The sequence below is a fragment of the Corvus hawaiiensis genome, chromosome 6 (genome assembly GCF_020740725.1).
Source record: "Corvus hawaiiensis isolate bCorHaw1 chromosome 6, bCorHaw1.pri.cur, whole genome shotgun sequence".
Lineage (NCBI taxonomy): Eukaryota > Metazoa > Chordata > Aves > Passeriformes > Corvidae > Corvus > Corvus hawaiiensis.
In genome coordinates, this window is record NC_063218.1 from 10,077,339 (window position 1) to 10,103,399 (window position 26,061).

At 42.3% G+C, this 26,061-nt stretch overlaps 1 protein-coding gene across 2 annotated transcripts; it reads right to left on the bottom strand.

Moving 5' to 3' along the window:
* Nucleotides 1-2,271: 2,271 nt before the first annotated feature.
* On the bottom strand, nucleotides 2,272-25,889 carry TRMT61A (tRNA methyltransferase 61A). 2 transcript variants are annotated; one of them, XM_048307754.1, is made up of 4 exons: nucleotides 25,725-25,889; nucleotides 22,669-23,033; nucleotides 12,528-12,794; nucleotides 2,272-3,675 (listed from the first exon to the last, which is right to left on the bottom strand). In XM_048307754.1, exons 2-4 carry the CDS (start codon nucleotides 22,997-22,999, stop codon nucleotides 3,347-3,349), a joined length of 927 nt encoding a protein of 308 aa, XP_048163711.1. In that variant the 5' UTR covers nucleotides 23,000-23,033; nucleotides 25,725-25,889; the 3' UTR covers nucleotides 2,272-3,346. The 2 variants fall into 2 exon arrangements, with proteins under 2 accessions (XP_048163711.1, XP_048163710.1); XM_048307753.1 differs by having other exon boundaries at nucleotides 25,666-25,889.
* Between the last annotated feature and the right edge of the window lie 172 nt (nucleotides 25,890-26,061).

Consider the following 26,061-nt stretch of genomic DNA (forward strand, 5'->3'; position numbering starts at 1 on the left):
GACTGGTCACAGCTGCACGTACCTTTGGTGTAACATCATGGTTATGAAATGCTGACTCTCCTGCTTGCTCTTATCGTGCCTCTCTCCTATTTGTGCAAGCAGAAGCCAAGACGGAGCCCAGCAACAGCCTCAAAGAGCTCAGCCATTTCTCAACCTTCCCTTTCTGAGCCTGCACTGCTCCCACTGGCAGAGAGATGAGCTGGGAGCACCAAACACTCCTGAGCTGCAGCCCAGGAGGGCACAGTTCTTCACTCTCTGACCAGAAGGAACCTGGGAAGGCATGAACACACAGGCTGTCCAGCGCACTCCTGCTCCCAAGTGATGCAGACCCTGCTGGGATGAGCACTCATGTTCCCAAATACATCACTGCATCTCTGGGCCCCCCTCATTTCTAGGTCACCATGATTTCCGCAATCATCCCATTCACCACGACTAATGGAGCACAGATGTACTCTCAAGGGAGTGAGTGTGAAGCAGAACCCTCATCTCTGGAACACTTCCCAGGAAGAACCATCTCCTGACCATCACGTATCCTAAAGTACCTAAGGAGAAGGCAGAGCAGGAAGCTGAGCAGAAGAGTGAGTTCCTAGAATTTTTGCCACTTTATCCCTTTAAGGTTCTCAAGCAGGATTTATGAGCATCTCTTCTTCAGAGAAGAGTGTTGTGCTAACAGGTAGGCAGGAAACAACCACATGAGATGCAGATCTGTGATGCTTTAATTAAAGCACAGGTAAACTGTGAACAGCAGCAGAGCTCAGAGTGTTTCTTAGTCACTCATCTTAGTCACTGCCGTTTGCCTTGTAGGCTGCCAGGTGTCACAGCCTGCTCTCCACGCCAGTCTTCAGGGCACAGGGCACAACCGGACCTGGCTGTGGTGCAGAGCTGTGTCCCAGAGCTCGTCTATGACTGAGGGATCCCAGTGCATGGCAGGAGTGAAAAGGTGCAGCCTGAACAAGTGAGTGAACTGCACCAGGGCAGGAAGAAGTATTTTATTCCATACTGGAGACTAAAATGTATTCAAAGGAGAAATGAGTCTCTAAATATATGGCCCAGGCAGATTCCCCCAGTGGGGAGGGAAAGACCCATCTTTCTGATCTACCCGTTTTGGCAGGGAGTGCAGCCAGAATGTAGAACGCAGGTGACCATAAGCAGCATTAAACAGTGGGGGGTCTGGCAGCACAGTACTGTCCACGCTGGACAGTGTGGGATCCTCCCTGTGACCCTGACAACAAAGCAATAGCAGGAAGTGGTGCAGTGCTGCTGGCCATGGCTGCCATCGGCAACAAAAACACAGAAGCCTTTTTAATATTGCAAAGACAGAAATGAAATCCTTCTCTTCTTAAGCAATGCTTGCCCTTCCTCAGCAGAGATCAAATCAATATGGGACCAAGCAAAGTCAATGGTTTATTTCAAGGGGTTTTGAATTGGGCTTTGTAGGCAAAAAGGCATCAGCCTTGTTTCTAACTCCAGGAAGACTCCTTTGGTATTTACATTCCACATCTATTTGTAGCACAGAAACGTGACTTTGTTCCTTTTTAGTCCTGTTTAAATGTTACATTAGTTTAAAATAAGGTCTGTCAGGAAAAAACAATCAAGTTTAGGGCTGGAATTATCCCTGGAGAACCTTGGGGATCCTCCTTGCTAGTGAATGAGGATCACCTTGAAGGAAGTTAAGAAGAACCTTGTGGTTGAAATTCCCCCTGCTTTCTTCTGGAGTCTCTCAGCAGCGGAGCCATGCTGCTTGGTGGTGATCCCAGCACACACAAACGTGCACACACACACACGCACACACATTCTAACACAGCCACCAAACCCACACACAGCGTCGGCAGTTTACTGCATGGCCTGGAGAACATGAGCAGCAGCAGAAAGGGAACTTTCCCATAATTTCTGGGGAAATGCTGCAGTTGTAGGCCAACTTACATAACTGATTTAGCTGAACAGAATTGCTTTCTGCCTTTAATCTGCTCAACAGTTTATCTCTGCTGTCGTGATCGGTTGAGCTCTCTTTAAACCGTTATGGATTAGCGTTCTGCTATAACACGTTAAAAGCTTAGCTTTGTTTATTTTTGTCAAGAATGGGGGAGGGATATCAGGTTAAATGTTCAGGCAGCAGTTTGTGAATGGCTGTTTTTCTTGCACAGCAATCGATATGCTCAGGTACCGAATGCAAGGCACAGCTAAATGCTTTGAGTGGCAGCACTAGTGGCTGGAAGAGAAATATTTGTGAACTTACTAAATAAGGAAAAAAGAAAAAAAGGAGGAACTTAATAAATTTGCATAATTATTTTAATCTATAAATACAAAATGTAATCCAGCATTCAAACAGTTCATCACACCCCCCAACTCTGTATAGAAGACCAAAGAGTAAATGATCTGAAAACTTAATTAATAAGGCTGGTTGAGGATTTTACTAAGTTTGCATTATTGATGTAATTTGGAGACAGAAATCCTGCCAAAAGCAATCTTTCTGTCATTCAGCTGCAGGAAAACCATAATGGAAATAAACCACCAAATAACTGGAACCTCATCCACACCACTTACAAAGAGGTGTTCAGATAATATTAGCCAGCTGTTCAGTTAATTTTCACAGTGGATTCATCAACTATGCAAGTGGTTGTTCCATTAGAACATGACTGTATGGATCCAGGTTCAAATTTTGCTACAAACTGATGAGCACAATATACCAATGTAAATTAAATTCAACGATTACCACACTTCTTTGACCTCTGTGTAGTCAAAATGATTTGCAGATGCCAGCCTGGAATGAGTAAGAGGTTGCGTTCCTGAGCGCTGCCAATAATCCACTGGAACACTATCCCAAGAAAACACTGATTCTGTGAACAGTTGTGCTGGGAACCCTATAATCTTGGAACTTTCTTATCTAAAATGGAGGAAGTAGGCACTTTCACATTCTTAAGAGCAACATAGACACTAGAGAAATTTTAAAAATAGTGTCCAGTGGTGCTAGGAAAAAATAAAAACATAAACCCGGGAAAGTAATTCAGAAAAAAAAGGAGGGGAAAATCCAACTCTTTGTAAATTGTCTGTTGTTTGTTTTGCTCTCTTGTGAGAAATCTTAATTCTGCGCATTCCAGTGAGTGGCCATTCGCTATTAATTTATCTTCTTTCTGACAGCAAGTGGAGCACCATTCCAGAGTTTCAACATTCCCTTGATGCTGCTCTGCTTAATGCTTGTGTGCTATTTAAACAAAGCATATTCCAACCAAATCTGACTATATATGGAATTCCCTGACAAGTAAAACTTTGGATGCCATACAAAAAAGAGCCATGAAAACAGAATGCACACAAAAACCCACTCCAGACTGCACAAACTGGGCATGCACTACACCAGGCTCTTGGTGGCGAAGGTCAGGTACCCAGTGTGCCCAACCACCTCCCTCAGTGGCACGCCACTCTTGAACTGCACAGTCCCTTGCTGCAGATTAGCACACGGGCTACCTTGGTGTGATGGGTTGCTGCTGTCAAAGCCTGTGCTAGAATTATCCTCAGCTGCTTTTCCAAGGTCAGGGATTTGCAAGCTAATTGTCCTTACATTGTACACTCGGAGCAGAATTTCCAAGGTGTTAATTTCTGTAAAACCATATTCTTCCATTGCTAGGCAGGTTCTTTGAACTTGTTCAATGCAGGGGGAGAAAGAGCAGATGCGGCCACCTGCAAAATAAGACAGGTAGTGGAAAAGAGGGCAAAAGCCAAAATGAAGCAATTTTCATCTTTTTTTCAAATTCTCCCAGATGCCCATAGAATTATTATTATACAAAGTGAAAACATTCTTCAAGAAAATCTTCATAAGGCAACTTTGTTGGTTTAAAGCGTCAGCACAAAATCAAACACGGACACCTCTACAGGATGCTTCAGACCCTTTAAAAACACCAACAGCAACTTCATTCATCTTCCACATCCAATGCTGCCCTCGACATTTGTTCACAGTTAAACTGTTAAAGTTGATCCCTTTAGAGCAGTGGCTCTTTTGGAATCATTCTCCAGTGTTCTGGACTGAGGCACCAAACTGCAGTTGGCACGTACACAAAGCCAGAAGTCATTCTTTACACACTGCACAGGGCTAGAGCCCCAGCGTGCCTGCACACGCCCCTGACAAAAGGGGCTGTGTTTAGCTGAGGATGATGGTATGCATGGACAGAATAAAGGGATCTCTCCAGGCCATAGATGGAGTGCTGTTAAGGCTTTACCCTTTTAATCAAGCTGACTAGCATGTCTCCTGAGCATTGAAGTTTACTGGCTATCACATCATGCAGGCTTACAGTAAATGCTGTAAAACTCTAGGACAGGACTTTTAAGTGATAAACTAACACTTGTCTCCTTGTCTGTGCACAGTTCTGATTTTTGATTCTGAATACGGAGTATTAATAGGCCCCCTACACCTTTCTAAGTGATGCAATGTCACCTTAACAGCTGAGAATAGAATGATTCAGATTTACTCTGAAAAGCCACAGCCAAATCAGATCAAAGAATTATAAGGACACTGTCTGCCATAAAGCCAGGGCATGTGCTTTCACCCAGGACACAGTGTCCCCCGAGGCAACTGCCCTTCCTGAAAAGCTTTTGTGCAGGAGGAAGAAACACTGGGCAATGCAGCTTCAGCTATTGTTTCACTTATTACAATTAGATGAAAATGCCTGCTGACCTGATTTACATTCCTTCTCAGTCCTCTCCTGGGCTCATCCAGTCAAACCCTCCAACACCAGTTCATCTAAGTAGTTAAAGAACCCGTACAAGTCAGAGCAAAGCATCCTGCTAAAAACAGAGGCAATGCTGGGACTACACGAAGCCTGCTTTATCTCAAACTCCCCTTTCTTTCCTTTTTCGTTTCTAAAGTCAGATCTCTAAAAAAAGAAAGCATCAGGTCTGAACGCGTCACTGTAGCACTCTAGTTACTGTGCAGCAATGATGTGCTGGGTACTGCCTCGGGAAGAACACTTTCCACAACTACCATACACTACCATACACTAAGTGGGATTTAATTTTAGTCCTCAAATAAAGTCTCTGCACCAAGGGGTTCTTATCATGAATCTTCAGAACAAAGTACCCTGGACAAGTAATTCCCTGGAGTGACAATTAAAGCCCAAATCTAATAATCACCTGCAAAATTAATGCTGGTATGTGTCTTTATGAACCAAGTGTGTTGATGCTGATTTAATTGCACAGCCAGTCTATTAACTCCCATGAAATTAGATTTGTATGTTCATCAGGATGGCCAGCACTACCAAAATGTTCCGGAATCAGACAGCTAATCTTTTCTGGCCAAAGCACTACACACTTCTACCATGCTTGTAGATGTAAAACAGAAGAGCTCAGGAAAAAAAATCTGTTACATAATTAGAAAGCTACTATGATGCACACATGTTATAAAGAAAGAATTTATATTCTTATTGTGTAGGATACTGAACAAATGTCTGACTTAACTAAATGTCAGTTTACAATAACTCTTTGTCTGCAAAGCAAGAATCTGCCGAGAGACCAGAGACTTACTACTACTTCATTCAGGCTTTTTGGTTTTGATGTTTTATATTGCCATAAAAAAGCAATATATATTTACATTTACAGTACGTCTGTTCTTATTTATTCTGACTCTAAGGGTTTGAAGATATGTTTAGGCTTTTGAATTCACATGCTCTGGATTTACAGTCAGAAACTCAAAGCCTGCACACAGCTGTTGCCATACAAGCTGCAAAGCCACCTACGGTTCTTGTCAAGCCTTCAATTAAAGGCAGAGCACCCTCCCTCTTGCCTCGGGCTGGTCAGCTGAGCACAGCACGTCAACACCAAACTTGGTGAAGATTTATCAGGCTGCCTCCTCACAACTGCTGGGGGAAGTAGGGTTACAGAAAACAGGCTTTCAAGTCATTTGGTAGGAAGAAAGCTCTTGCTTGCAGTAGCAAATATCCAGAGGGGAAGCACAAAAAATAATGTTACTTTACTTCCTGTACTGCTGGAAGCTTCTCAGGTGTGAAAGAAGAGAAAACAGTGAACTGCTGGTATTACATCTAAGTGAGACCATCCAATGGGTTTTAGTAGATCTGCCAATTTTGTTTTTTCCCCCTTTCATGCCTATTGTTCTCATTATTTTTATACATCCCTCCCAAATAAATATACCTACAAAGGGCTTAGAAGCAAATCCATCAAGCATCTGTTCTTAGAGATCCTAACAAGTGGGAGAGGGGTCCCCTCTGCTTCTTTCTGTACACACCATCAGGCAGGCAGATCTGACTTGCATTACAGGCTGGAATTATTTGATTAAGCAGATATTAGGAGAGAAGATTGGAAAGCTACAATTAGCAAAACGTTGGAAGGCAAAAATGAAATTGCAGTTCCAGACTGTAAGAGGCTGTCTAAAATAGAAACATTTGGGAAGTTTCAATTCCTATGGTGTGTTTAGACCAGCAAAAAAAAGAGTAGAAAACCAGCACTCAGAAGGACATGCTCATCTGTCCTAGGAGCAGAGACACTGTCATCTTTAACAGAGCAGATGCTTCTGAATTCTGCACACTGTGGACTGCCCTCTGTACCCAGCTGGACTACCAGCTAGGCAACACCCCTTCTGTCACAATCACCAAACAGATATAAATCTAAATTTCAGCATTCACAGTTCTCAAATTCTTTGAGAGCCCTCTTGTCCTTTAGACACCAAGAGGCTTTTAGGGCTTAAAGGACTTGAATATGCATTACTTTGTCTTGCCATGCCAAGGATTCCTTAGTGAATGAAGAAAAGACCTGAACTCCCTCCCTCTCCTCTCCTTGCTAGGGCACGTTGCTCTGTTTGTGGATCACAAAGGGGTGGACTAGACTAGAGAGCAGTGAAAACATCTGAATGGAAACTTTTTTGTACAAATTGGGTTTGTGATTTCTCAGAGCTCTCCTTTTAGGAAAGCTACCGTTCCTATATTTGGTTAATGAGATCTGTGTGTCATCATAAATTGATATAGTAATTATGAGAGATTAATCCTGTTCACATTGGGAAGCTGTGTGAGCTTTTTGATCTGAAGAGCTGTCTAAAAATGTGTTTATTCATGTATAATGCATCTGACAAGTGCTACAGTTGAGGAGAAGAGAATAATGAGACTCTATGAAAGACTTAAGCTTCTTGCTACCTTCAATTTTACAGGGAGTTAGTTTGAAGCATTCAATGGAGAGGTTAAATATCCTGAATCCATAGCCTGGAACAAGCCCACATAGTCCTGGCAGTCATTGTAACCAGCAACAGAGTCGAGAGGATATGAAAATGGAAGTACAATTCAGACTGGAATGATTAGAAAAGCGAGCTTAAGGGAAGGAGGAAATAGAAGATTTTCATCCATATAGCACTGCACATTTCAACAGCCTGTATCTAATTGGTAATTGAGGGACACACCATTGCATCTCTACAAGAGGCCAGTGCCTCCGAAATTGCCAGAAAGTTCCTGTGCAACTCCAACAAACAATTTTGTTTCTGGTTTGTCTGAGCAAGGACTAACATCTCTACCAGCTCTATTTAGCCAGTAAGAGCATTAGCTTTCAAGTGTGGAAAATCTCAGTGCCACCAAATTAACAAGAACTCCAATGATATAGAAAACATGTCCAAGAAATGTGCTCTCACTTGTGTAGGTTATTGTACGTGTCACAAGTGCTCTGACAGGTTCTTTCATCATCCCAGTATTATTCAGAAGATGCAAAAAGAACACATGTAGCGCAGCACCATTAAGTTTTAGGGAAAAGGGCCAGTAATTTTAGAATGATTCTGTGACAAAAAGAATACAGAACAGCATTTTTACCTCTGGCAAAAGAACACAGCTTAGGTTTTGTGCCTTCACTGCATTGTCGTAACTGGAAGATTACGTTACAAAGATCTCAAGGAAGAAAAAAAAAACCACACAGGCATTATCTTTGTGTAGGGGTGAGGCAGGAGAGTCACTGAGCAGCATCACTGTGGCATTTACTCTGTGCTAGTAGGACACTAAAAATACTGTCTCTGCAAAAGGGGACAGAATGTCCTTTAAGTGTGTGTGCTCGTGGGCGATTTGATGTAGCTTCCCTGACAAGTGAAATTAGAGGATTTGGCTGTTGGAAGAAATTAAAGGATGTTTCTTGATTCAGAAAAGAGAATTTTCTCCAAATCACTTGCCAGCTCATTAATAGGAGCTTGATGTGATTTTCTGCAAATGTGACCTTAACCTCTGCACTTGTAGGTGCATCATTCAAAAGGAATTTATTCCTGCTCATTATTACAGGCTGGTAAAAGCATGTAACAAGGAAATTAAAAAATCAGTTGGCTCCATACCGGGGAAGAAAACCTAACAACTTTAAGGATCCTTTCTTTAAGGATCCTTTCATCTCGAACGACTTCCTTCAAACTCTGTAAAACCCAGTAGCTTTGGCTGGCATTCCACAGCAAGGATTTTGATACAGGAATCCTTCTGCTTGACTCTCTAAAAGTGAAAGAATCACTTGTACTTCAGGCCAGGCCCATTGTGTGCACCTGACAGACCCAAGCTAGGGCAATGCCCTCACACGAGATTCAACAACTGGGGCTGGCTCAGCAAACAGCCACTGCTTGGCAAACAGATGAAGCTACTTTGTGCGTTAGCACCTGGTCCTAGATCCCAGGGGGACAGCTCTGCACTAGACCAGATGGCCTCTCAATGTTGAGGGGATATGCTTCAATTTTTAGTTTGTGGATCTTTAACCTCACTTTGAGTTAATTCTCCTTCAAATCAAAGCATGTGCTACACTAGCAAAGGCTGGTGCTGACATTTTAGGAAGCATTTATTGCTTCATCCATTTATTCCAAAACAATATCTTGGGGACACGAGAAATGTTCCCACCAACTGGAGTACCACTCTCACGGGTGGAGAATGACAGCATGCTAGACTGTCAGGCTCCCCTTCCTGCCCCAACACATTCCCTGTGTGTTCCTGAAGCAGCCCAAGCCTGAAAAACATCAGCCTCGATGTCACTCTAGGTGCTCTCAGTGGGATTAAACCCTACCCAGATACCACACAGGTGAGAGCTGTGGCCAGGGATTTGCTCCTCAAAGCCACACCTCAGTGGTTTAAAAATAGGACCATGAATAACCTCTGAAGCTCAAGAAAAATAGCCAGTGGGACTTCCTACATGGACATGGAATTGCAGAAGCCCAAAGAGGGAGATGTTCAAAGCGAACTTTACCTGCAGAGTTTTGGGGGGAGAAGTGACAGCACCGTATTACCTGACTCAGGTGTTATTTAAAGGATCAAAATTCGACAAACTCATTATCTAGGGGCTTTATAATGCTCAAGAGGGAATGGAAAATCTGAATTTAAGAGTAAAATCTTTAAAGAAAGAAAGGAAGTAAAAGAGAGGTGGTTTTAATAACTTTGTGACTCAGAGTGTTAAACACCACAAGGAGCAACTTAAAATGCAAGAGGCTAATCCAACCTAATATATGGCTGTAATTTTCCATCCCCCTACCTGAAAATTTAAAATCTGTATGAAAATTATTGTACCAGTGGGTTTCTCCCTCATCTTCCACAGCTTTGGAAGAAATAGACAGTATTTATGAGAGTAGAGTAGGTGGGTGCAGAATTATATTCAAAGCACTACAGTATTCAGCTGTGAGATGACTGTGAGTCAAAAGTTTCAGGGCATTTAAGAATGGTAGAATATTGAGGATATTTTTGTTACCTCACAATTTTTTCATTTTCTTAATGTTTAAAAATTTAGCCAGAAGGGGTTAACATCAACTTTGCAAAAACTACCAAGGTCAGATATTGGGAACAGCAGCTATAACTACAGAAAAGCATTAATCAGCAGATGCTGCAGAAGAAAAACAGTGCAGGTCTGGAAATGAAAGGAAGTTCTGCAGTGCAGCAGTGCCTCAGAGATCCTTCAAGCAGCGTTTCTGCTGGAACTGTGACTGGTGACATCAGCACAAAAGGATGCAGCTGAGATGCAAACCTGAACGTAGGCAGAGAGCATCACCAGAGAACAAGAACCTTCTAATCACAAACCTACTGTGCCATTTTATTCTTTCAGCTCTTCAGAGGTTGGCAGTGCTTTAAATGGGAGGCCAAGCTGCTGTAAGTAGTGTATTTACAGCATACTGCAAGGCATAACTTGAGTGATAATTGTACTCTGTAAAGAGGATCATTAACACTCAGCCTACCAGGAGCTGCAACTATTCAGGATCTTGAGCTAAAGCAGGAGAGAAAACACTGATCTGATAAGGTTTTGTTAAGGTTGAAAACTCTCCCATACTGTCTCAGCTGAACTCTCTATCACTAGTATTGTGGTTTAAAGAGAGTACCTAACACTATGTATTGAATTTGCTTAGTTCTGATTTAATTCAAAATACCTTAAGACTTCAGGGACTAAATTACCACTATGTGGCATTATATTTGCTGGCTGTGATATTTGCAGGGCACATCACAACAAAACCCACAGTGTGAACGGTTCACATGTGACCCTATCCAGATCTGAGAGGGTGTGGACAGAAGAGAGTGAACGACTCATGTCCTGCAGTGATGCTTTTTCACTACAGGAACCCTCAACCCTTGGAAAGGGGTTGAATAACAGCAGAATGTACACAAGCTGTACTGCAGAAGAGCTTTAACTCTGTCAAAACAAAACAAAGGAGCACTGTTAAATTATCTGCCTGTGGTAGGGAAAGGCAAGCAGTTACAGATAACCTTCTGTCATATTTTAGATTTAACAGCTGTAAAAAAACCATAACAAAACTACCCACGTGAATAAAACAGGAAAGTGTGTAAGTTTGTACATATTACTACTACAATCAATTATATTTTATATGAAAACCAGTTTTTGTTTAAATGCAAAATAGCAAAACTTAAAAAAATGCCCTCAGTTAGTCAGGTACCAAGTTGGCCAAGAGAGGAGCCTTAGACCCGGACTAGACCTCAGACATGGGAGGCTGTTTGCAGCAAAAACTGCAGCAAGGATCAGCAACTTTGCCTTTTGAGTGGTTCATAAAGTGAATGACGCCACTTCACAAACACAGAAATGTGGGATTTTGAAGTCTTATTTATACTGCCTAAGCAGATGTAACCTTGTAGCATAGCACAGAAAAGTATAGCCAGATGGTATGGCCAGTTTGGGACTATAATACATTTTCTAGGATTTCAAATGCTCGAGTGAGACGAGGATTCAAAACTTGGAACTGTTCAAGCAGCCCTGCTTAGTATTCTAAGCATGCAACACTTAAATAATTCAAATTGGACTGCGCAATGCAGCGCCTTCTAAGCTGGGAAGTCAGCTGAGTGTTGTGCTCACTAGATTAGATAATTTGAGCATGGGAAGGGCATCGTACAGTGCAGTGATTTTTTTTCCCCCCTTAGGACACACTGGAAAGCTGCTACAAATTGAGCTGTAACCACTGCAGGTACAGAGTGCTAACAAGGCTCACTCTATTTATTCACTTTTTAAAGAAAGTGTGTTATGTGGGTATCACAAAGCTTTCTAGAAAATTTTCAGTAGTAGCTGAGGTAGCCTAACAGCGGGGCTGGTCCTGACTCAGCAAGGCAGTGCACATTCAGTGACCTTAAAGAACAAGCTTAAATCCTGTGATTTCAAGAAGACTTAGTGATTCACTTGAAGTCCAGCCTGTGATTATATATTTTAACAAAGAACTGGGCCTTAGCATGTAATTGAGTTTTTTTAAACTCATGTCCCTGCATGGGCACTGTTCAGCACACCATGCTTTCTTGATTAGAGAAGTCACTTTTGTAGATGGAAGCAATTTGGCAAAAGTTATTTCAGATCCATACTATTATGACATTAATTAGAGGAAAACTTATTCCAGGATAAAAGAATTATTTATTCACTGAAGCTTATTTTCCAATGGGGAAAAGATGTATAATAAAGTGATGAAATCTGTGCAAAACCTCAACAGCAGTTCTCACTTGCTGTCACAATCCCAGAGTAACTGGCATAAAATAGAATATCCTTTATGTTCCATTCCCACTGCATCCAATGGCAAACTTCTCACTAGCTCCAACCACAAAGATTTAGGACATAAACTAGCAAGCATATTTAAGTGTAACCACATTTTTTTAACATTACCACTGGGGTGCTCTGTTAAATAGGTACAAATCTGCAATGATGGATATGAACTGAGGCTGAACACCTTTTATACAAACACCTTTCCACTGAATTGCCAAAGAAATTTGCTTTCAGCATTTATTGTTACTTCTGCTTCCCACACACCTCAGATCTACCAAAATGCAGTGGTATTGACCACTATGGAACTTGACAAAGGTTCAAAGGAGTTTTCATAAACTGCCCATGCTAATTGTAGCAGCTCACATGGGCCTGTAGGAAAAAATTGTTCTTCTCCTTTCAAATCTTCCACTGTAAATTGAAGATGCCTTTTGAAGGTTTTACAGCCTTAGAAATGCCTAGAGACTGACATTTGAGAACAGTGATCACACAAAAGAAGGGAGCACATCTAGCGTATGGCTCAAAGGCAGAGATGTGTGCACAGCGCTTCCTGAACAGAAAGAGAAAAACGCAGTTACCTTCAGCTTTTAATGCTGACTTTGCATGTCCTATGGCTTCCCATGGAGATGGAATATCTAGGAACACAGCATCTGCAACGTTTGAGACCCCAAAGCCATTTTTGCAGACATCCTGGTTGGTCACAGTGACCAGGTGCTCCACCCCATGCTCCCGAAACTCCTCCCGCGCCTTCTCAGCCCTTTGTTGGTGGAACTCCACTGTGTACAGGTGCCCAGTGGGAGCCACTGTCCGGATGAGAGCATGGGAGAGGGACCCACTGCCTGTACCTAGAAAAGACAAACAGCTCATGAAATTGAGTTTGTCAGTGCCAAACACCAGAACAAAAGTCTTCTCCATTAGTCTTCCTGCTTGGAACACTTGTTCAAAATTCAAATGAGCACAAACCACTGGTTCAGCTCCTGAAAGAGAACAGTCCCTCCTTCACAAGGAGAGAGGGACTAGGTGACCTAGGAAACAGTCTTCTGAGTCCTCAAAGCATTCATGAAAAAATCTGGCAAACCCAGGATCTGTCCTATCTCCCCGGAGTAGGAAACTAATGCCAAGGGTCAGCTATAGCTGTAACAACTGCCTCTAGAGAACACGAGGAAGTAAATGCAACAGGAAAAATTCAGGGAAATTAACTGGAGAGGTTTTTTTCAAAGTGTCAGACTCTTCTGGGGTGAAAAGAGATTAAGGCAAATTTTAACGGATTTTCAAAACCTTATACTTCACTAAACAAAGAAAAGATGTTGGCAAGGGTCCGTGCTTGAAAATCCTATTAATATCCATGCAAATAAATGGCTGTCAGTATACAGTTTGCTTTGCACAGATCTCTTAAGAGACATCCTCAACTCCCACTGGAATTACCCAAAACTAAGGCCTCTTGGCTCCTTGCAGCCACACTGATCAAGCACCTGCTTTCACAGGTCACTTACACACATACACACCTACACAAGCTTAACTTAGTCTAACAAAATATACCACAAAATTGTAAGTAACTACAATTACCACATACAAACAGGGACTAACAAGACAAAGATTTTTTTTTCCTTATTTTAGTTTGATAATTTAGGAAACTTACTTTAAATGATCCGCTGGCATATTAAATAGATGAATGACTAATAATGAACATTTTCACTGAAGAAAACACCCATATACCAATTCCCATTGCAAATTACTCACTCAAGTGGCATTTAACAGAGTAACCCCCCAAATTCAAAATTCCACAGCAACCCCAAATTATCTGTTTATTGATTCATAATTCTGTGCTTGGAACACATTTCTCCTGTAGAAATAAAATCAATTTCTAGCTATTTTCAATAACTGTTCAGCCTGAGGCAAGTTCTTTCAGCTAACATAAATATTGAAGAACTTACAAAGGACAGAATCTGAAGTACAGCAGCTCAGAAACAAGTAGCAAGGAAATTAATTAGGGGGCACAGGGGCTGTCACAGCCGCTTAATTGGCACAGTCCTTTCCATAATCATACAGGAAGTCCAAGTTCACTGGCAGATCCCAGGTTCTTGCCCTCTAGTCACATTAATGGGAGGAACACTGTTATGGCACTGTATTTAATCTGACATCTCTGAAAGGGGAGACATTCAGACTGTAAACAGAGCTCAGGCCCATGTTTGCCACCGGATCAAGCGGCTGTACCGTGGAATCAGCACTGCTCCTCTGCTTCCCTCTGAGAGGGCTCTGACCCAGCGGGCAACCTGGCACCCCCCTGCAGCTTCAGCAGGGCAGATTAGAGGTGGGGGGGACCTACAGATTTTAGCACTGGCTTCAGAGAGGTCCAAGAGAAGAGAGAAACTTTTACACATATGTATTTAGTAAAGTGAAAATACAGGTATTCAAGGTAGTATTAAAATAAAACAAAGAAAAAGCAAAACACACCTACATGTGCATACCTCAAAAATTACCCTGTCATGGCACTTGTAGGACTGAAGTGTCAACATGAACTTTTCCCTGGTCAAAGGACTAATGGTAGCACAGCAGCCATGTGGTTGTGAAAATTCAATGATATATCTGCATAGCAAAGAATTAGTCCATTCATATGTTTTTAATGACAAAAAGCAGGGAGCTATTACTCACAGGATGCTAAAGACTGAAACTCTGCTTTTACATTTCATGCCAAAAGAGAGGATTACACAACTGAGAACTATTGTAAAATGAGAGAATTTAATTGTTTTAACCTCTCAAATGCGTAGTGCTGCACATCTCTCTCTGCTGATCTAAAGGAGTGAACAGGAGGCCTGTCAGCACAGCTGGGCTGTAAGCAGAAGAGGAAGGCAGCTTGCACATGTATCCAGTTTCCTTGTTCATATTCTTTTACATTTTTAATCACTTTCCTTTTAATTCTGCTCTTGAAAATACCACAGAAGATACCATTTGTCTCCTCCATAGGAAAACCCATTAAGTTTTTTGGCTTCTTTTCTGATACTCTTCTTTTATTCACAAACACTCCAAGCCAAACCCTGAACTAAAACCAGGATGTTGGGAGTCACCACTTGCAGGCGTATTACAGACAGAGCTTTTGTTAAACAAGGTTGCCAGGAAGTATTTATTGTTGACTGACTACCACAAACATGAGAACAATACACATGTATCACATTTTAACATATCAAATTCTATCACATTATTATTATTATTAATGGGAGTATTTCTGAAGATGCTGCCTCTGTAACAACACTCTCAAAACTGCAGGAAACAAGGAATAAGATGGTTATGAATCACCCACCATTGTAAAGTCTCTCTTTAAAAACATATTCTGAACCTGTGACATGATGATGACCCTTAACTTTCATGTGCCCAATAGATCAGCACATTCGATGTGATCCATTAATTTGAGAGTCTGGCATGAGTCCATACCTGCCACAAGCCCTAAAGCCCAATCAGCACTGTCTACCCAAGGCAGGGGGTTCAACCCTATGTTTTTGTGATATTGTAAAAGGGGAAATTAATGTTTTTCTTCACCTTCTTCCCTGCAAATCTGCAACATTCAACATTTCTGTCCTCCTGCCACCTTCTCAATTTCTCTTTGTCCTTATTTCAAAATCACTACTGAAAAAAAGCAAAATAGGACTCAAAGAGTCTTAGGCACCAGTTTGGACTAAGTTCTAGTCAGGTACAGGTTTCCTTGGGAATTGAAAGGTATCTTTAGCATGATACAGAATCAGTCAGGACAGCAGCAAAACATGAGGAATACCACTGCAGACATGTACTAGAATGCTACCAAACCAGAAATAGCATACCTGAATTACCTGTATACAAATGAAACAAAAAACTGGATACTCAAAAATTACTGTTTTGCATCAGAAGAGCCAAGACAAGAACTGGAAGAACATCAGCAGATTTTCATTCTCATAGAGGTGCAGTGAAATGCCTGTGTTCCTGATATGACCTAGAAAGCAGAAGGTAAGACAACTAGAACAACCAATTTATAATTTTTACACCAGGATGCTCCCTTTCTGACAACCTGCACTATAAATAGCCTTAGAAACTGTTTGCTCTCTACCACAGGATAATGCCCACTTACCTATTGCACATTAATCATGAATGGACTCTGCAGAAGAGAGGTAAAACAACAACAATTCAAACTGTACTGAAGACAACAGCACAGCTGCTCCTATAGAGCTCACCTAGGTGAGCACTTACGTCATTGCTAATTTTCACTTGGAAAATGTGATGCTCTTTCACATTGACTGTTCTGTGATCTCAAACATCTTAGTCAAAAAGCAGACATCTGCATTGCAGACATTTAATGAGACACCGCAGGGGCCCCAATATGCCACACAAAGCTCAACATCTGAGGAGGCAGCACTGTGCAGGGGCAGCCCAGAGTAAACTAGGAATGGGCTCCACTTCAGTCCAAAGGCAGGAATTAAGCTCCTGTGTTAAACCCACAGGATTTACGTAGCTAATGGCCCTGCACAGATGCAGTATCCTTTCCTTCTTCTTGGGCTCAAGCACATGACATTCTCCTTCTCAATAGGAGAGTGTTTCTGCTCCTCTCCCAAAACAAAGAGAATACTGCAGTTTTAGGATTTCAGTCCTAACAAGTGGACACCTATTGAAACACTCTAGATCAGCACCTACTGATATTTCCTTCTGATTTGCAGACAAGAAAGTATTGATCAGACAAACTTCTCGACTGCCCTGACCTCCAACAGATCTGTTCTTCTCACCCTCTGCTTATTCAAGTGACAGGTTTTCCACAGAGAAGCCTCCACATACTTCAGCCATCCTGAGGCAATGTCCACGTTAAAATAATTTCTCACCTTCTCAAAGTAGCAGTGGACAACATCTGAGCTGTTCAAAAATAAAGCATGTTCTTTCAGCATAGAATACTGCCAAGACTGAGCATCACCACAGCATCGTGCACAGCACTTAACTGATATAGAATACAGGGCACATTTTACACTGTTTTCTGTTTAGTCTGGTTTCCTTATTGCAAAGGATATTTGTCTAATCTCCTGGAATCCTACCCGTGCCATAAATATAAGTGACCTGATTCTGTGTTCCACTATGTTTTCTCTTTGCAGGCTATCGCTTAGCTTGTCTTCCCTAGAAATTTCTCATCATAGTGCTTCTTTTTAAAAAAAGAGCTACAAATTGTCATTTAGGATCTATAGATGTTTACAACTGTATGTAAGCAAAAGCATTTTGGAATAAAGCTGAATAAGCTCTTAAGTGCATAAAAAGGCTCATATTGCTTGCAAACGGGAAAAAAGAAAAGTATGCAAAGTGTTATTTAATACTGGGTTTCTAAAACATCTAGTAACATTTTAGTAGAACTTAAGCTTCTGATGCAAAATTTGGCTACCTAAGATATTCTGAAATGAGTAAATACAACAAAACAATCACAGTGTTGCTCTATTTGTCTCCTAGCTACGCCACTTAGCCCTAGCAAATAGTAAGATAGGTCATGAGTCAGCCATGAGAACGGAAGGAGCCTCAAAACCAAGGGAAAATTAATCTTGAGAAAGAGCTAACAACTCCACAGCTAAAATCTGTCAGGAAACACTGAACAGATGAAGACTGCTCGCTGTACATGACAAGTTTGTATAATGAATTGTAATGAATATATGAAAAGATATTAAGAATTTGATGGAAATTAATCCAAATATCTTACTGGGAAGAAAGTCAAGGGCACGAATCATGGTGGCAGAGGTAAAACACGGGAAGAGCATAGACAGAGAAGGAAGAAGAGAGGAGGGAGAGAATTTCAAGGAGATGAGGTGATGGTTGAAAGAGAAAACAGCTAATCAAGAAGTTCACTTTACAGTCAAGAAGTTCCCTTTACAGAAGATTAGCTTCTCTCCTGCCTATCTGTCAATGACACCATGCTGAAGCAGGCATTTTAGGCAACAGGCTGGAGATCAGAGAGGGCCTCTGCTCACTGACCAGACAGAGGACTTGAGGCAAGGATAGTAGGGAGGTTTTCAAGGCTAGCACTGCCTACAAAAGAATGTGAAGAATTAACTTTTTCTTAGAGATTCAAATTTTTCTTATAGATTCAAAAGTCTGAATTTTTTAGGGAGGAATATTCTACAAAATGGACATAATAGTGTTAAGAACATAGTTAGGTTTAGAGCTGCGTGAAAAGTGTGCTTCGTGGTCAGGTGAAATTACAGGATGAAAGTTGAGTCCAGAAAGTCTGGAAACAAAGGCTTTAGGGTATGAACGGCATTCCTCACCAGCTGCACGACAGCCACAACTCTGAATACATTACAGTGATGCCTCATGTGGTCAGAAGTTTGGTTCATAGAATCATCAGAGACTCATAGAATGGTTTGGGTTGAAGGACACCTTAAAGAGTTTCTAGTTCCAACCCATCTGCCTGGGGCAGGGACATCTTTCCAGTAGACCAGGTTGCTCAAAACCCTATCCAGCCTGGGCTACACCACCTCCAGGGATGTGGCATTCACAGCTTCTCTGGGCAACCTGTGCCAGGGCCTCAGCACCCTCACAGTAATGGGCTTCTTCCTAATATCTAATCTAAATCTACTCTCTTTCAGTTTAAAGCTATTACCCCTTGTCCTATCAGTCCATGCCCTTGTAAAATTTCCCCTCCCCAGCTCTCTTGCAGCCCCTTTAGGTACTAGAAGGTGCTATATGAGCTCACTGGAGCCTTTTCTTGTCCAGGCTGAACAACCCCAGCTCTCTCAGCCTGTCTCCGTAGGGAAGGTGCTCCAGCCCCCCAATCATCTTCATGGCCTCCTCTGGACTTGCTCCAATAGATCCCCATCTTTCTTACTGGCCCCTCTGTTGGGGGCCCCAACACCAGTTCAGTGCTTTGGTATGGCAAGAGGATACTGTGGTTTATGACATTTGTACTGATGAGGCCGGCCTTTCTAATACTTCAAGAGGTGCTATACAAGGAATGGGTTTTCTAATTCTTCTCTCACTCTAACCTGAACAGCTGCGAAGAGGTAGATAGGGAGACATTAAAAAACACAGACATAATTAGTTTGGGCACATTCCAGAATCAAATTAATACTTCCAAACTTTGGTCTGTAGTGTACACTAAAAACAAAGCTGCCAACAATTTACATGTCCTTATGACACAAAAACTGTAAAGACACGAGCAGTATTTGTCAAAAAGTCTATAAGCACTTCAGAAGAGTCGTAAGCATAAGGCTGACTTGCTGGGACTCCACAATAAACTCTGAAACATTTATTAAGTATCCATTAATCATTAAGTCCTCATTACTTTTTTATGAGTGTACTCTTTAACAAAATCTATACCCAGGCTGTGAGTTTGAAAATTTCGTAATTGTTTTTGAGAAGCTCTAGTGTAAGGCTGGGTGGGAGCTCCTGTTACTCCTTCTCTGAGAAACCATGAGAAGCCAGAACACCGCTCTCAGCCTTCAGAAATCCAGTCTCTGAGCTCAGAAACCCATTGCTGTGTGGCAATGAATAGGGTTTAGCAATTTTTAATTTGGGATTTAGCTGAAGGGAAACAAAAAAATCCAATTAACATTTTTGCTCATGTGAGTCCGATTTTGTGAATGCTGAAGGATCACTGGGATGGTGGTTAAAGTACTTTTGACTAAATTACGTTTTGTCTAAATACTCTGCTCCATCAAAGCCAAAATATTTTTGAGATTTATCAGATTAAATGAGGTTTCACATGCTGTACTATTAGGACAGTCACTCTTATGTCTCACCATGGAGAGAGGACAGTAAAAAAGCTTTGATGTGTGGGGACTGGAAAGAAGGGACTTTTTTTTGGAAAAAATATTTGAAAGGTTTCATATTGGTTCCCAGGTAGTATCAAAAATAAATGTAAACTCCTCAAAATCAGCTGTCAAATGGAAATATTATCCTACAGGGAGCCTAGCCTGGGAAGTTGACATCAAGACTAGATTTGGAGAGTGGGGTGACACAAAAGTGAAAGATTTAGCCTTTTCCATTATCTAGGCATTGCTGCACATGCAATAAACACAAATGGGATTATTAGAGTTACCTGACAAGAATGAAATTTTCATACTATTGGGCCACTCATAGCAGGAATTTAAGCAGCTATTTTGAGTCTCATAGTTCTGGAAAGATGGGGCAGTTAAAAACTGTATCCAAGTGGGGAATTCCTCAGAGCAGGGACCAGTATTTCAAAAAGATCTTAGCTCTAGTAACAGTGCTAACAGTTTTAAAACTCAACATACCTTTATAAATTAGAAATTAGCAGAAGACAGAAAAAGGATCATATTCCTACACCTCCATGTCATCAGGCAGATGCAGAGTCTCCTTATAGCCTCCTCAACAGAGTATGCCTGGGTCATTTTAATTATGCATGTACTGCTGACAAACTTGTTCTTTATGTGTTTATTAGAGAGGATTAAAAATAGTAAAAATTGTATTAATATGTTTGTATCTTCTAGGACAAATCATGACTAATCAATTTAAACTATATGATTAAAGTGATATAAAATCAAGCCTTCTGGTTACTCTACTCCATTTTTATTATCACATGCAGAGTATCATTTATATTCACAACATTTTCACATGACACAGAGGGTATTTCATCTTACTTTTTCAATCATTTCTTCTCACAGTTGTGGAGACTAATTCAAAATTCTGCTTGCTTACAAAGGCTAATACAGGACACACTTCCACAGTCGAGTTAGTAAGACAAGAGGAAAAGAGCCCAGCTTTTTTTACAGAGCCTGCTTTGCCAGTCAGTACAGCAACTGTGTATGTAAGTCCAAATAATAAAAAGGACAGACCTCTGTGCTAATTAATGCTCAAAATACACCTAAACCCAGCACCAGCAGGAAGCAGACTCAAGAGTCTTACTAGACCAGATTTCCTGTCGTGATTCTACTCATCATCACTGGGCTGGCTCTGTCTAGCCCACAAAAGGTTAATTTAGAGCTAATGATTTTGGATCACCAAATACCACCGAATTTAGGATGGCACCAAAGCAGGCTACATCACCACACCGGAGGCTCCAGTCAACACCTGTCAAGTTTTTAATTCAAAGTAGATCTGCAGTAAGCTCTATTGCTTCAAGGTTAGCCAGACGGATTTGTTGCAGTACTCTTTCTTCTTTCCTTTCTTTGTGGACAGTGAACCTTGCAAGCAATACAAGCATAAATACAGCAGTAAAACTGTTCACTTTGCCTAGAAAGCTGAAGTTGCAATACATTGATAGTACAGGCATTAAAATGAACCTGGTGACAGTTTCCCATTAGGCAAAAAGGATTGTTTGTGGCTACGACTTTTGACTCACAACATTTTTGGAAATGGAGTGTTTCCATTTCTTAGCTGTTTAGATAAGCAAGAGATTAAACATTTTCATCCTCTCTAGGCACCTTTGACATTATTGAAAATATTTTATGTACAGCTCTGTATGTTTGACTACTCCAAGTGAGACAGGACATGGAGCAATTAAAATTCCCCCCCCCCCGCCCCAATAATTTGTTATTTATTTTTCCCATCCTGTCTAAACATAGCAGGAGGGGAAGAGCTGATGAATACAGCAACTTGCCATGACAAAACTAAAAATGTCTGATCATCCTACAAACCAAACTACAAACTCATAGGACCCAACCATTTTCAGAGTATCAGAGGCTTCTGCACAGGGCTTTGCCTGCTTCAAGTGCTGCTGTACAGCAGGCAGCTCAACGCACTGCCTGGTTCTTAATGGGTGAAACTGGATGCAGAGATAAGTGGTGTTTCAGTTGTGTTGGAAAGTGGTCATTATGCCTGAAAAGCTGCCCAAAATTATGCATGAGTGGGAACAGTAAATGGTAAGCGCAAGAAAGTACAGTGCATCACAGTCCTGTCATACTGATCCTTTGCCATATCTAGGCTTGAGAAGTGTATGAAACTGCTTCATAAAAATGCTCAGCCAGAAAAAACAAGGGCAAACTACTTCAGTTCCTATTTCTCCAAACCACCGAGATTCACTCAAATCAAGCAAGCCTCACAGTGCCTGTAGTAATAGTTATGAAGACATTATTATAAACTTTATGTAACCAAGAAATCATTTATATTGAATTTCACTCCTTACTTCCGTATCAAGCAAAATCACAAAAGGTGTAATAAATTAAACCAAGTTTAGAAACAAAACACAGCCCTGTGGTGAACACATCATCCATTGTATTATATCAGGGATTTTGCATAAGGTTGTGGTGCTACAAGTAGATTACACTTGGGAAGAGAAGAATGAAATTCATGTACTTACATGGCAAATATATATAAATACTGCCAATTTATTTCTCTTATTAGTTCAGCACCCTATCACCAGAGTCTCTTTCACCAGATTATCTCAACTACGTTCTCTGAAACTGCAAATTCAAAGCTGGAATCTTGATTCAAATCATGTATTTAAAAATATTTTTTAAGTACTTAACAACAGTTTTAGACAAGCGAAATGAAAATGTTTACGTATTTCTTCTAAGAAGATGCATTAACCAAACACATGCTCAGAGGTATAGCCATACATGAGGCTGCACACCAAGACATCAATTTTTGAAGAAACAGCAGCTGATAACATGTGCACACGAAACAGAATTCTTCAACATGTGGGCAGGGAGAATTGTATCACAGTTGAAAAAAAGTGCAACTTTTTGCAAAATACAAAGAAAATCCTGTTTTTTCATGAAAGTGTTGGTGTTAGTTCCTAATAAAGGATTTCAACATAGTAATTGTTACCTGATTCGCATACTATGGAGCCTGGCTTCAGTTCCAACATCATGGTGATTAGAGAGATGTCAGTGGAATACAGAATCTGCGTCCTGTGCGGGAGATTCATGGTCCACAGTTCTGGAGTTGGATGAAGAATGAACACCCATCCTCCTTTACTGCAGGTCACTTTGGAGCCATACTTCTTGCCTATGAGGTCTGTGGAATGCCTGATGACCCCATACTTAGTCTGTGTTACAGTTCCATGCTGGACTTTCACAGGAAACATGGACTCGTGGCCCAAGAACACAATAGCTGTGTCACCATCCTTTATCGTATCTCCATATTCAACAAAACTCATTGTGACAGTCTTGTTGCTGACTGATGATTGTCACCTAGAGAAGAATAAATATGTCAGGATAATTTCACAGGACCACAATGGAGCTGAACCTACAGACACAAACCCAAGTAATTTTATTTTCTCCAATACAGAACAAAACCCCACTGTGCAAATAAGACGTTAGCAAGAGAGCTCCAGGAAGTTCAGAGACCTGCATCCACTGTACTCTTGATCCAATTACAATCAATGGAAATATCCCACAGATTTGAACATAACAAGTATTTTTCCTGGTTTATGGCACATTTTAAAGAAAAACCGAGAAATACATCATTATTTACTCAGCCTGCTCCACAATGCTACTGCAGGTTACCACCAATTTCAGCATCCTGCTCAATTACAGTTCATGAGCACTCAGAGCATGTTATTAAGTAGTAACTTCTATTCCCATCTTCTTGCTTATTTCTTGGTGATTTACAACACAAAGACATTCTGCTACTTGCCTGGACCTCAATCACCAGCTATTAGGAACACTAACAAAAGTATACTTGAAAGTTTTCCAAATGAACATTTAGAGATAGGCTAAAGGCATTAATTTATGCATACATTTGACTAACTACATGGAAAAAAAAAATTGTGGCCTTTAATTTGCTATTGGGGGTGCCAAGTAATTGTCTGGGAAGTGATCTCCGCTACAGCTAAATGTAAACAACCATTTGCAAGCTAATGCAAACAGCTGAATCACTTCAGCCCCGTGGTCTCAGGGCTGTTTTAGAGAATTACAATTAAATTTTGATGGCTTGAGAAGACAATCTAGAAATCAGAAGGCAGCTTACAATGAAACCTGAAGTTGCCTTTCAGATAACGCAGCTAACTATCTAAGCTACAGGTTGATCAGTTCATGCAAGAATTGTTTAATGAAGTAATAGGGATCCCAAAGTTAGAAATTAAAGCCTATGCCACAAGGCTTTGAAAGTCAGATTTTTGGTACATCATCCCTGGCAGAATTAAAAGCAGCGTTACTTTTCGTTTCAGAATAATTACTGAATTGCAGTACTTTTGTACTGAATATTTGACAATTTGGTCCTGCTTCACCATTTTAATTAAAAACGTTCAGTTCTCAAATTGTAGTCTGGTTTTGCTGACCAGAACTCCATGTACCTCAATTTGCTGTTAAGAAGCTAGATTTGTAATTTTTCCACTGCACTCACTGAGGTTGATAAAACAGATGTGCTTGTGGCCGAAACTTCCAAAGTTTATGACATGCTTATTGCGTAAGGTGTTCAGATGCCAAGGCAGAAGAGGCTTGTCTGGACATATGGTGAAATAGCAAAAAAGGCATCCCATGAATTCAGAAATGTATACATAAAGGACTTTGTGAGATAGAACAAATGCTGTGTTTTATAGCTTACACCTTATGATTATGTTCACGTCTTAATCTTTCATAAAAGATACTTATAGTTCTCATTCCAGATACTATTAATGCAGTGCAGTTTTCAGTTCTCATAAGTGTCATTTGAAAGGACCTCAAATGGAAGCCATTTCTTTCACAGTATTTACTGCACTTACACCCATGTGCAAAAGAACATTCCTGCAGAAGGCCTGCAGGAACACTGACTGAACTCCTCTCCCTATGATTACACCAACTGGCTCCCAGCTTCCTTGCCTTCCTTTGAGCCACTACACTTACCATAGCTAATTGTCACAGAAGTGAATCACAGAATCATCAAGGCTGGAAGGGACCTTTAAGATCACCAAGTCCAGCAAGTCCATCCATGTCAATGCACACTGACATCCCAAGTGACACATCTCTCAGGCTCAGACCTCACCTGGCACATTATATTCATACACTTGGGGTAAAATTGGCATCTGTGAGGAATTTTGGAAGTTTCTTTGCCTCACCCCTTGTCAAGGAGCAAAGTGAGCTACAACCACTTGAAATACTTCCCATTCCGTGGCAGTGCAGAGGCTCCCGCACTGTTACATTTCTCCCGGAGCAGCACACGCAGGGGATTGGTGCAGCACCGCTGTTGCCACACGCTGTGGGGGGAATTGGCGATGGGGGGGATGGCAGTGGCGGGAAACTGAGGCGGTGCCCCCCTGCCACGGGGTCAGGACTTTTCTGTGGGATTGCCACGGCTGCAGCGACCTAAACCCAACGCCCCAGGCCATCCCTCGCAGCCTCACAAACTAAACAACTAACACGATTCTGTGTTCCCACGCACACACCTCTCTCCCCTGACCAGATCCCAGAGGGAGCTCCCGCAGGCTACCCCCTTCCCCCTCCTGAAGCCTGGCTGCAGCCGAGGTAGGCACAGCCGGGGTAGGCACAGGCCCCTCACCGCCCAGGCACACGCACACTGGGGAGTCGCTCCCTGCCCCCGCTCAGAGCTGACCCCGGTGCCGGGGCCCCCCTCAGCCCCCTTCCGTAGCCCGAGGACGGTAACGCGCCTCCTGCACCCTAGCAGCTCCTCAGCCCGTCCCAGCGGACCCGGGAACCTCAGCTGCGGGAGAGTGAGAAGCACGGACTGGACAGGGAAGGGGTGAGAGGTGGGGGATTCGTCTGCGAGAGAGCAGCGTTAACCCGTGACGGCCGCGGGCGCCGGCTCCGCGGGGGAGGAACGCCATCGCCCCAGCGCCCCGTGTCCCCCCGGCTGCCACCGACTCTCCCCGTGCCCCCGAGCCGTTACCTCCCCAGGCCCGGCCCGACCCGGCCCGGCTCTCCTCACACGCGGAGCCCGCCCAGCACCTCCTTCCGCCCCGGTCGCAGGTTGCTGACGCTCCCGCCGCCTCCGCCCCCGTCAGCCGTGCCTGGAGCCGGGGACTCGCCGCCGCCTGTACCCGGCGCGTTCAGACCAAGTTCCTCCAGCCCCATCGAGGCGCCCGTTTCGCTCAGCCTGTCATGCCCACAGTCCCATCGAAGCATCCATCCCCCTCACCACACCCGCCCCCTCAGCCCCATCGAGGCGCCTGTCCCCCGCAGCCCTATGGTGACTGCCCCCGCCCCATCCTCTCAGCGCTCCTTGCTGGGTCCTGAGGAGTGCGGACGGTCACTGACAACCTTCAGCAGCCCCCCCGCCCCCGGC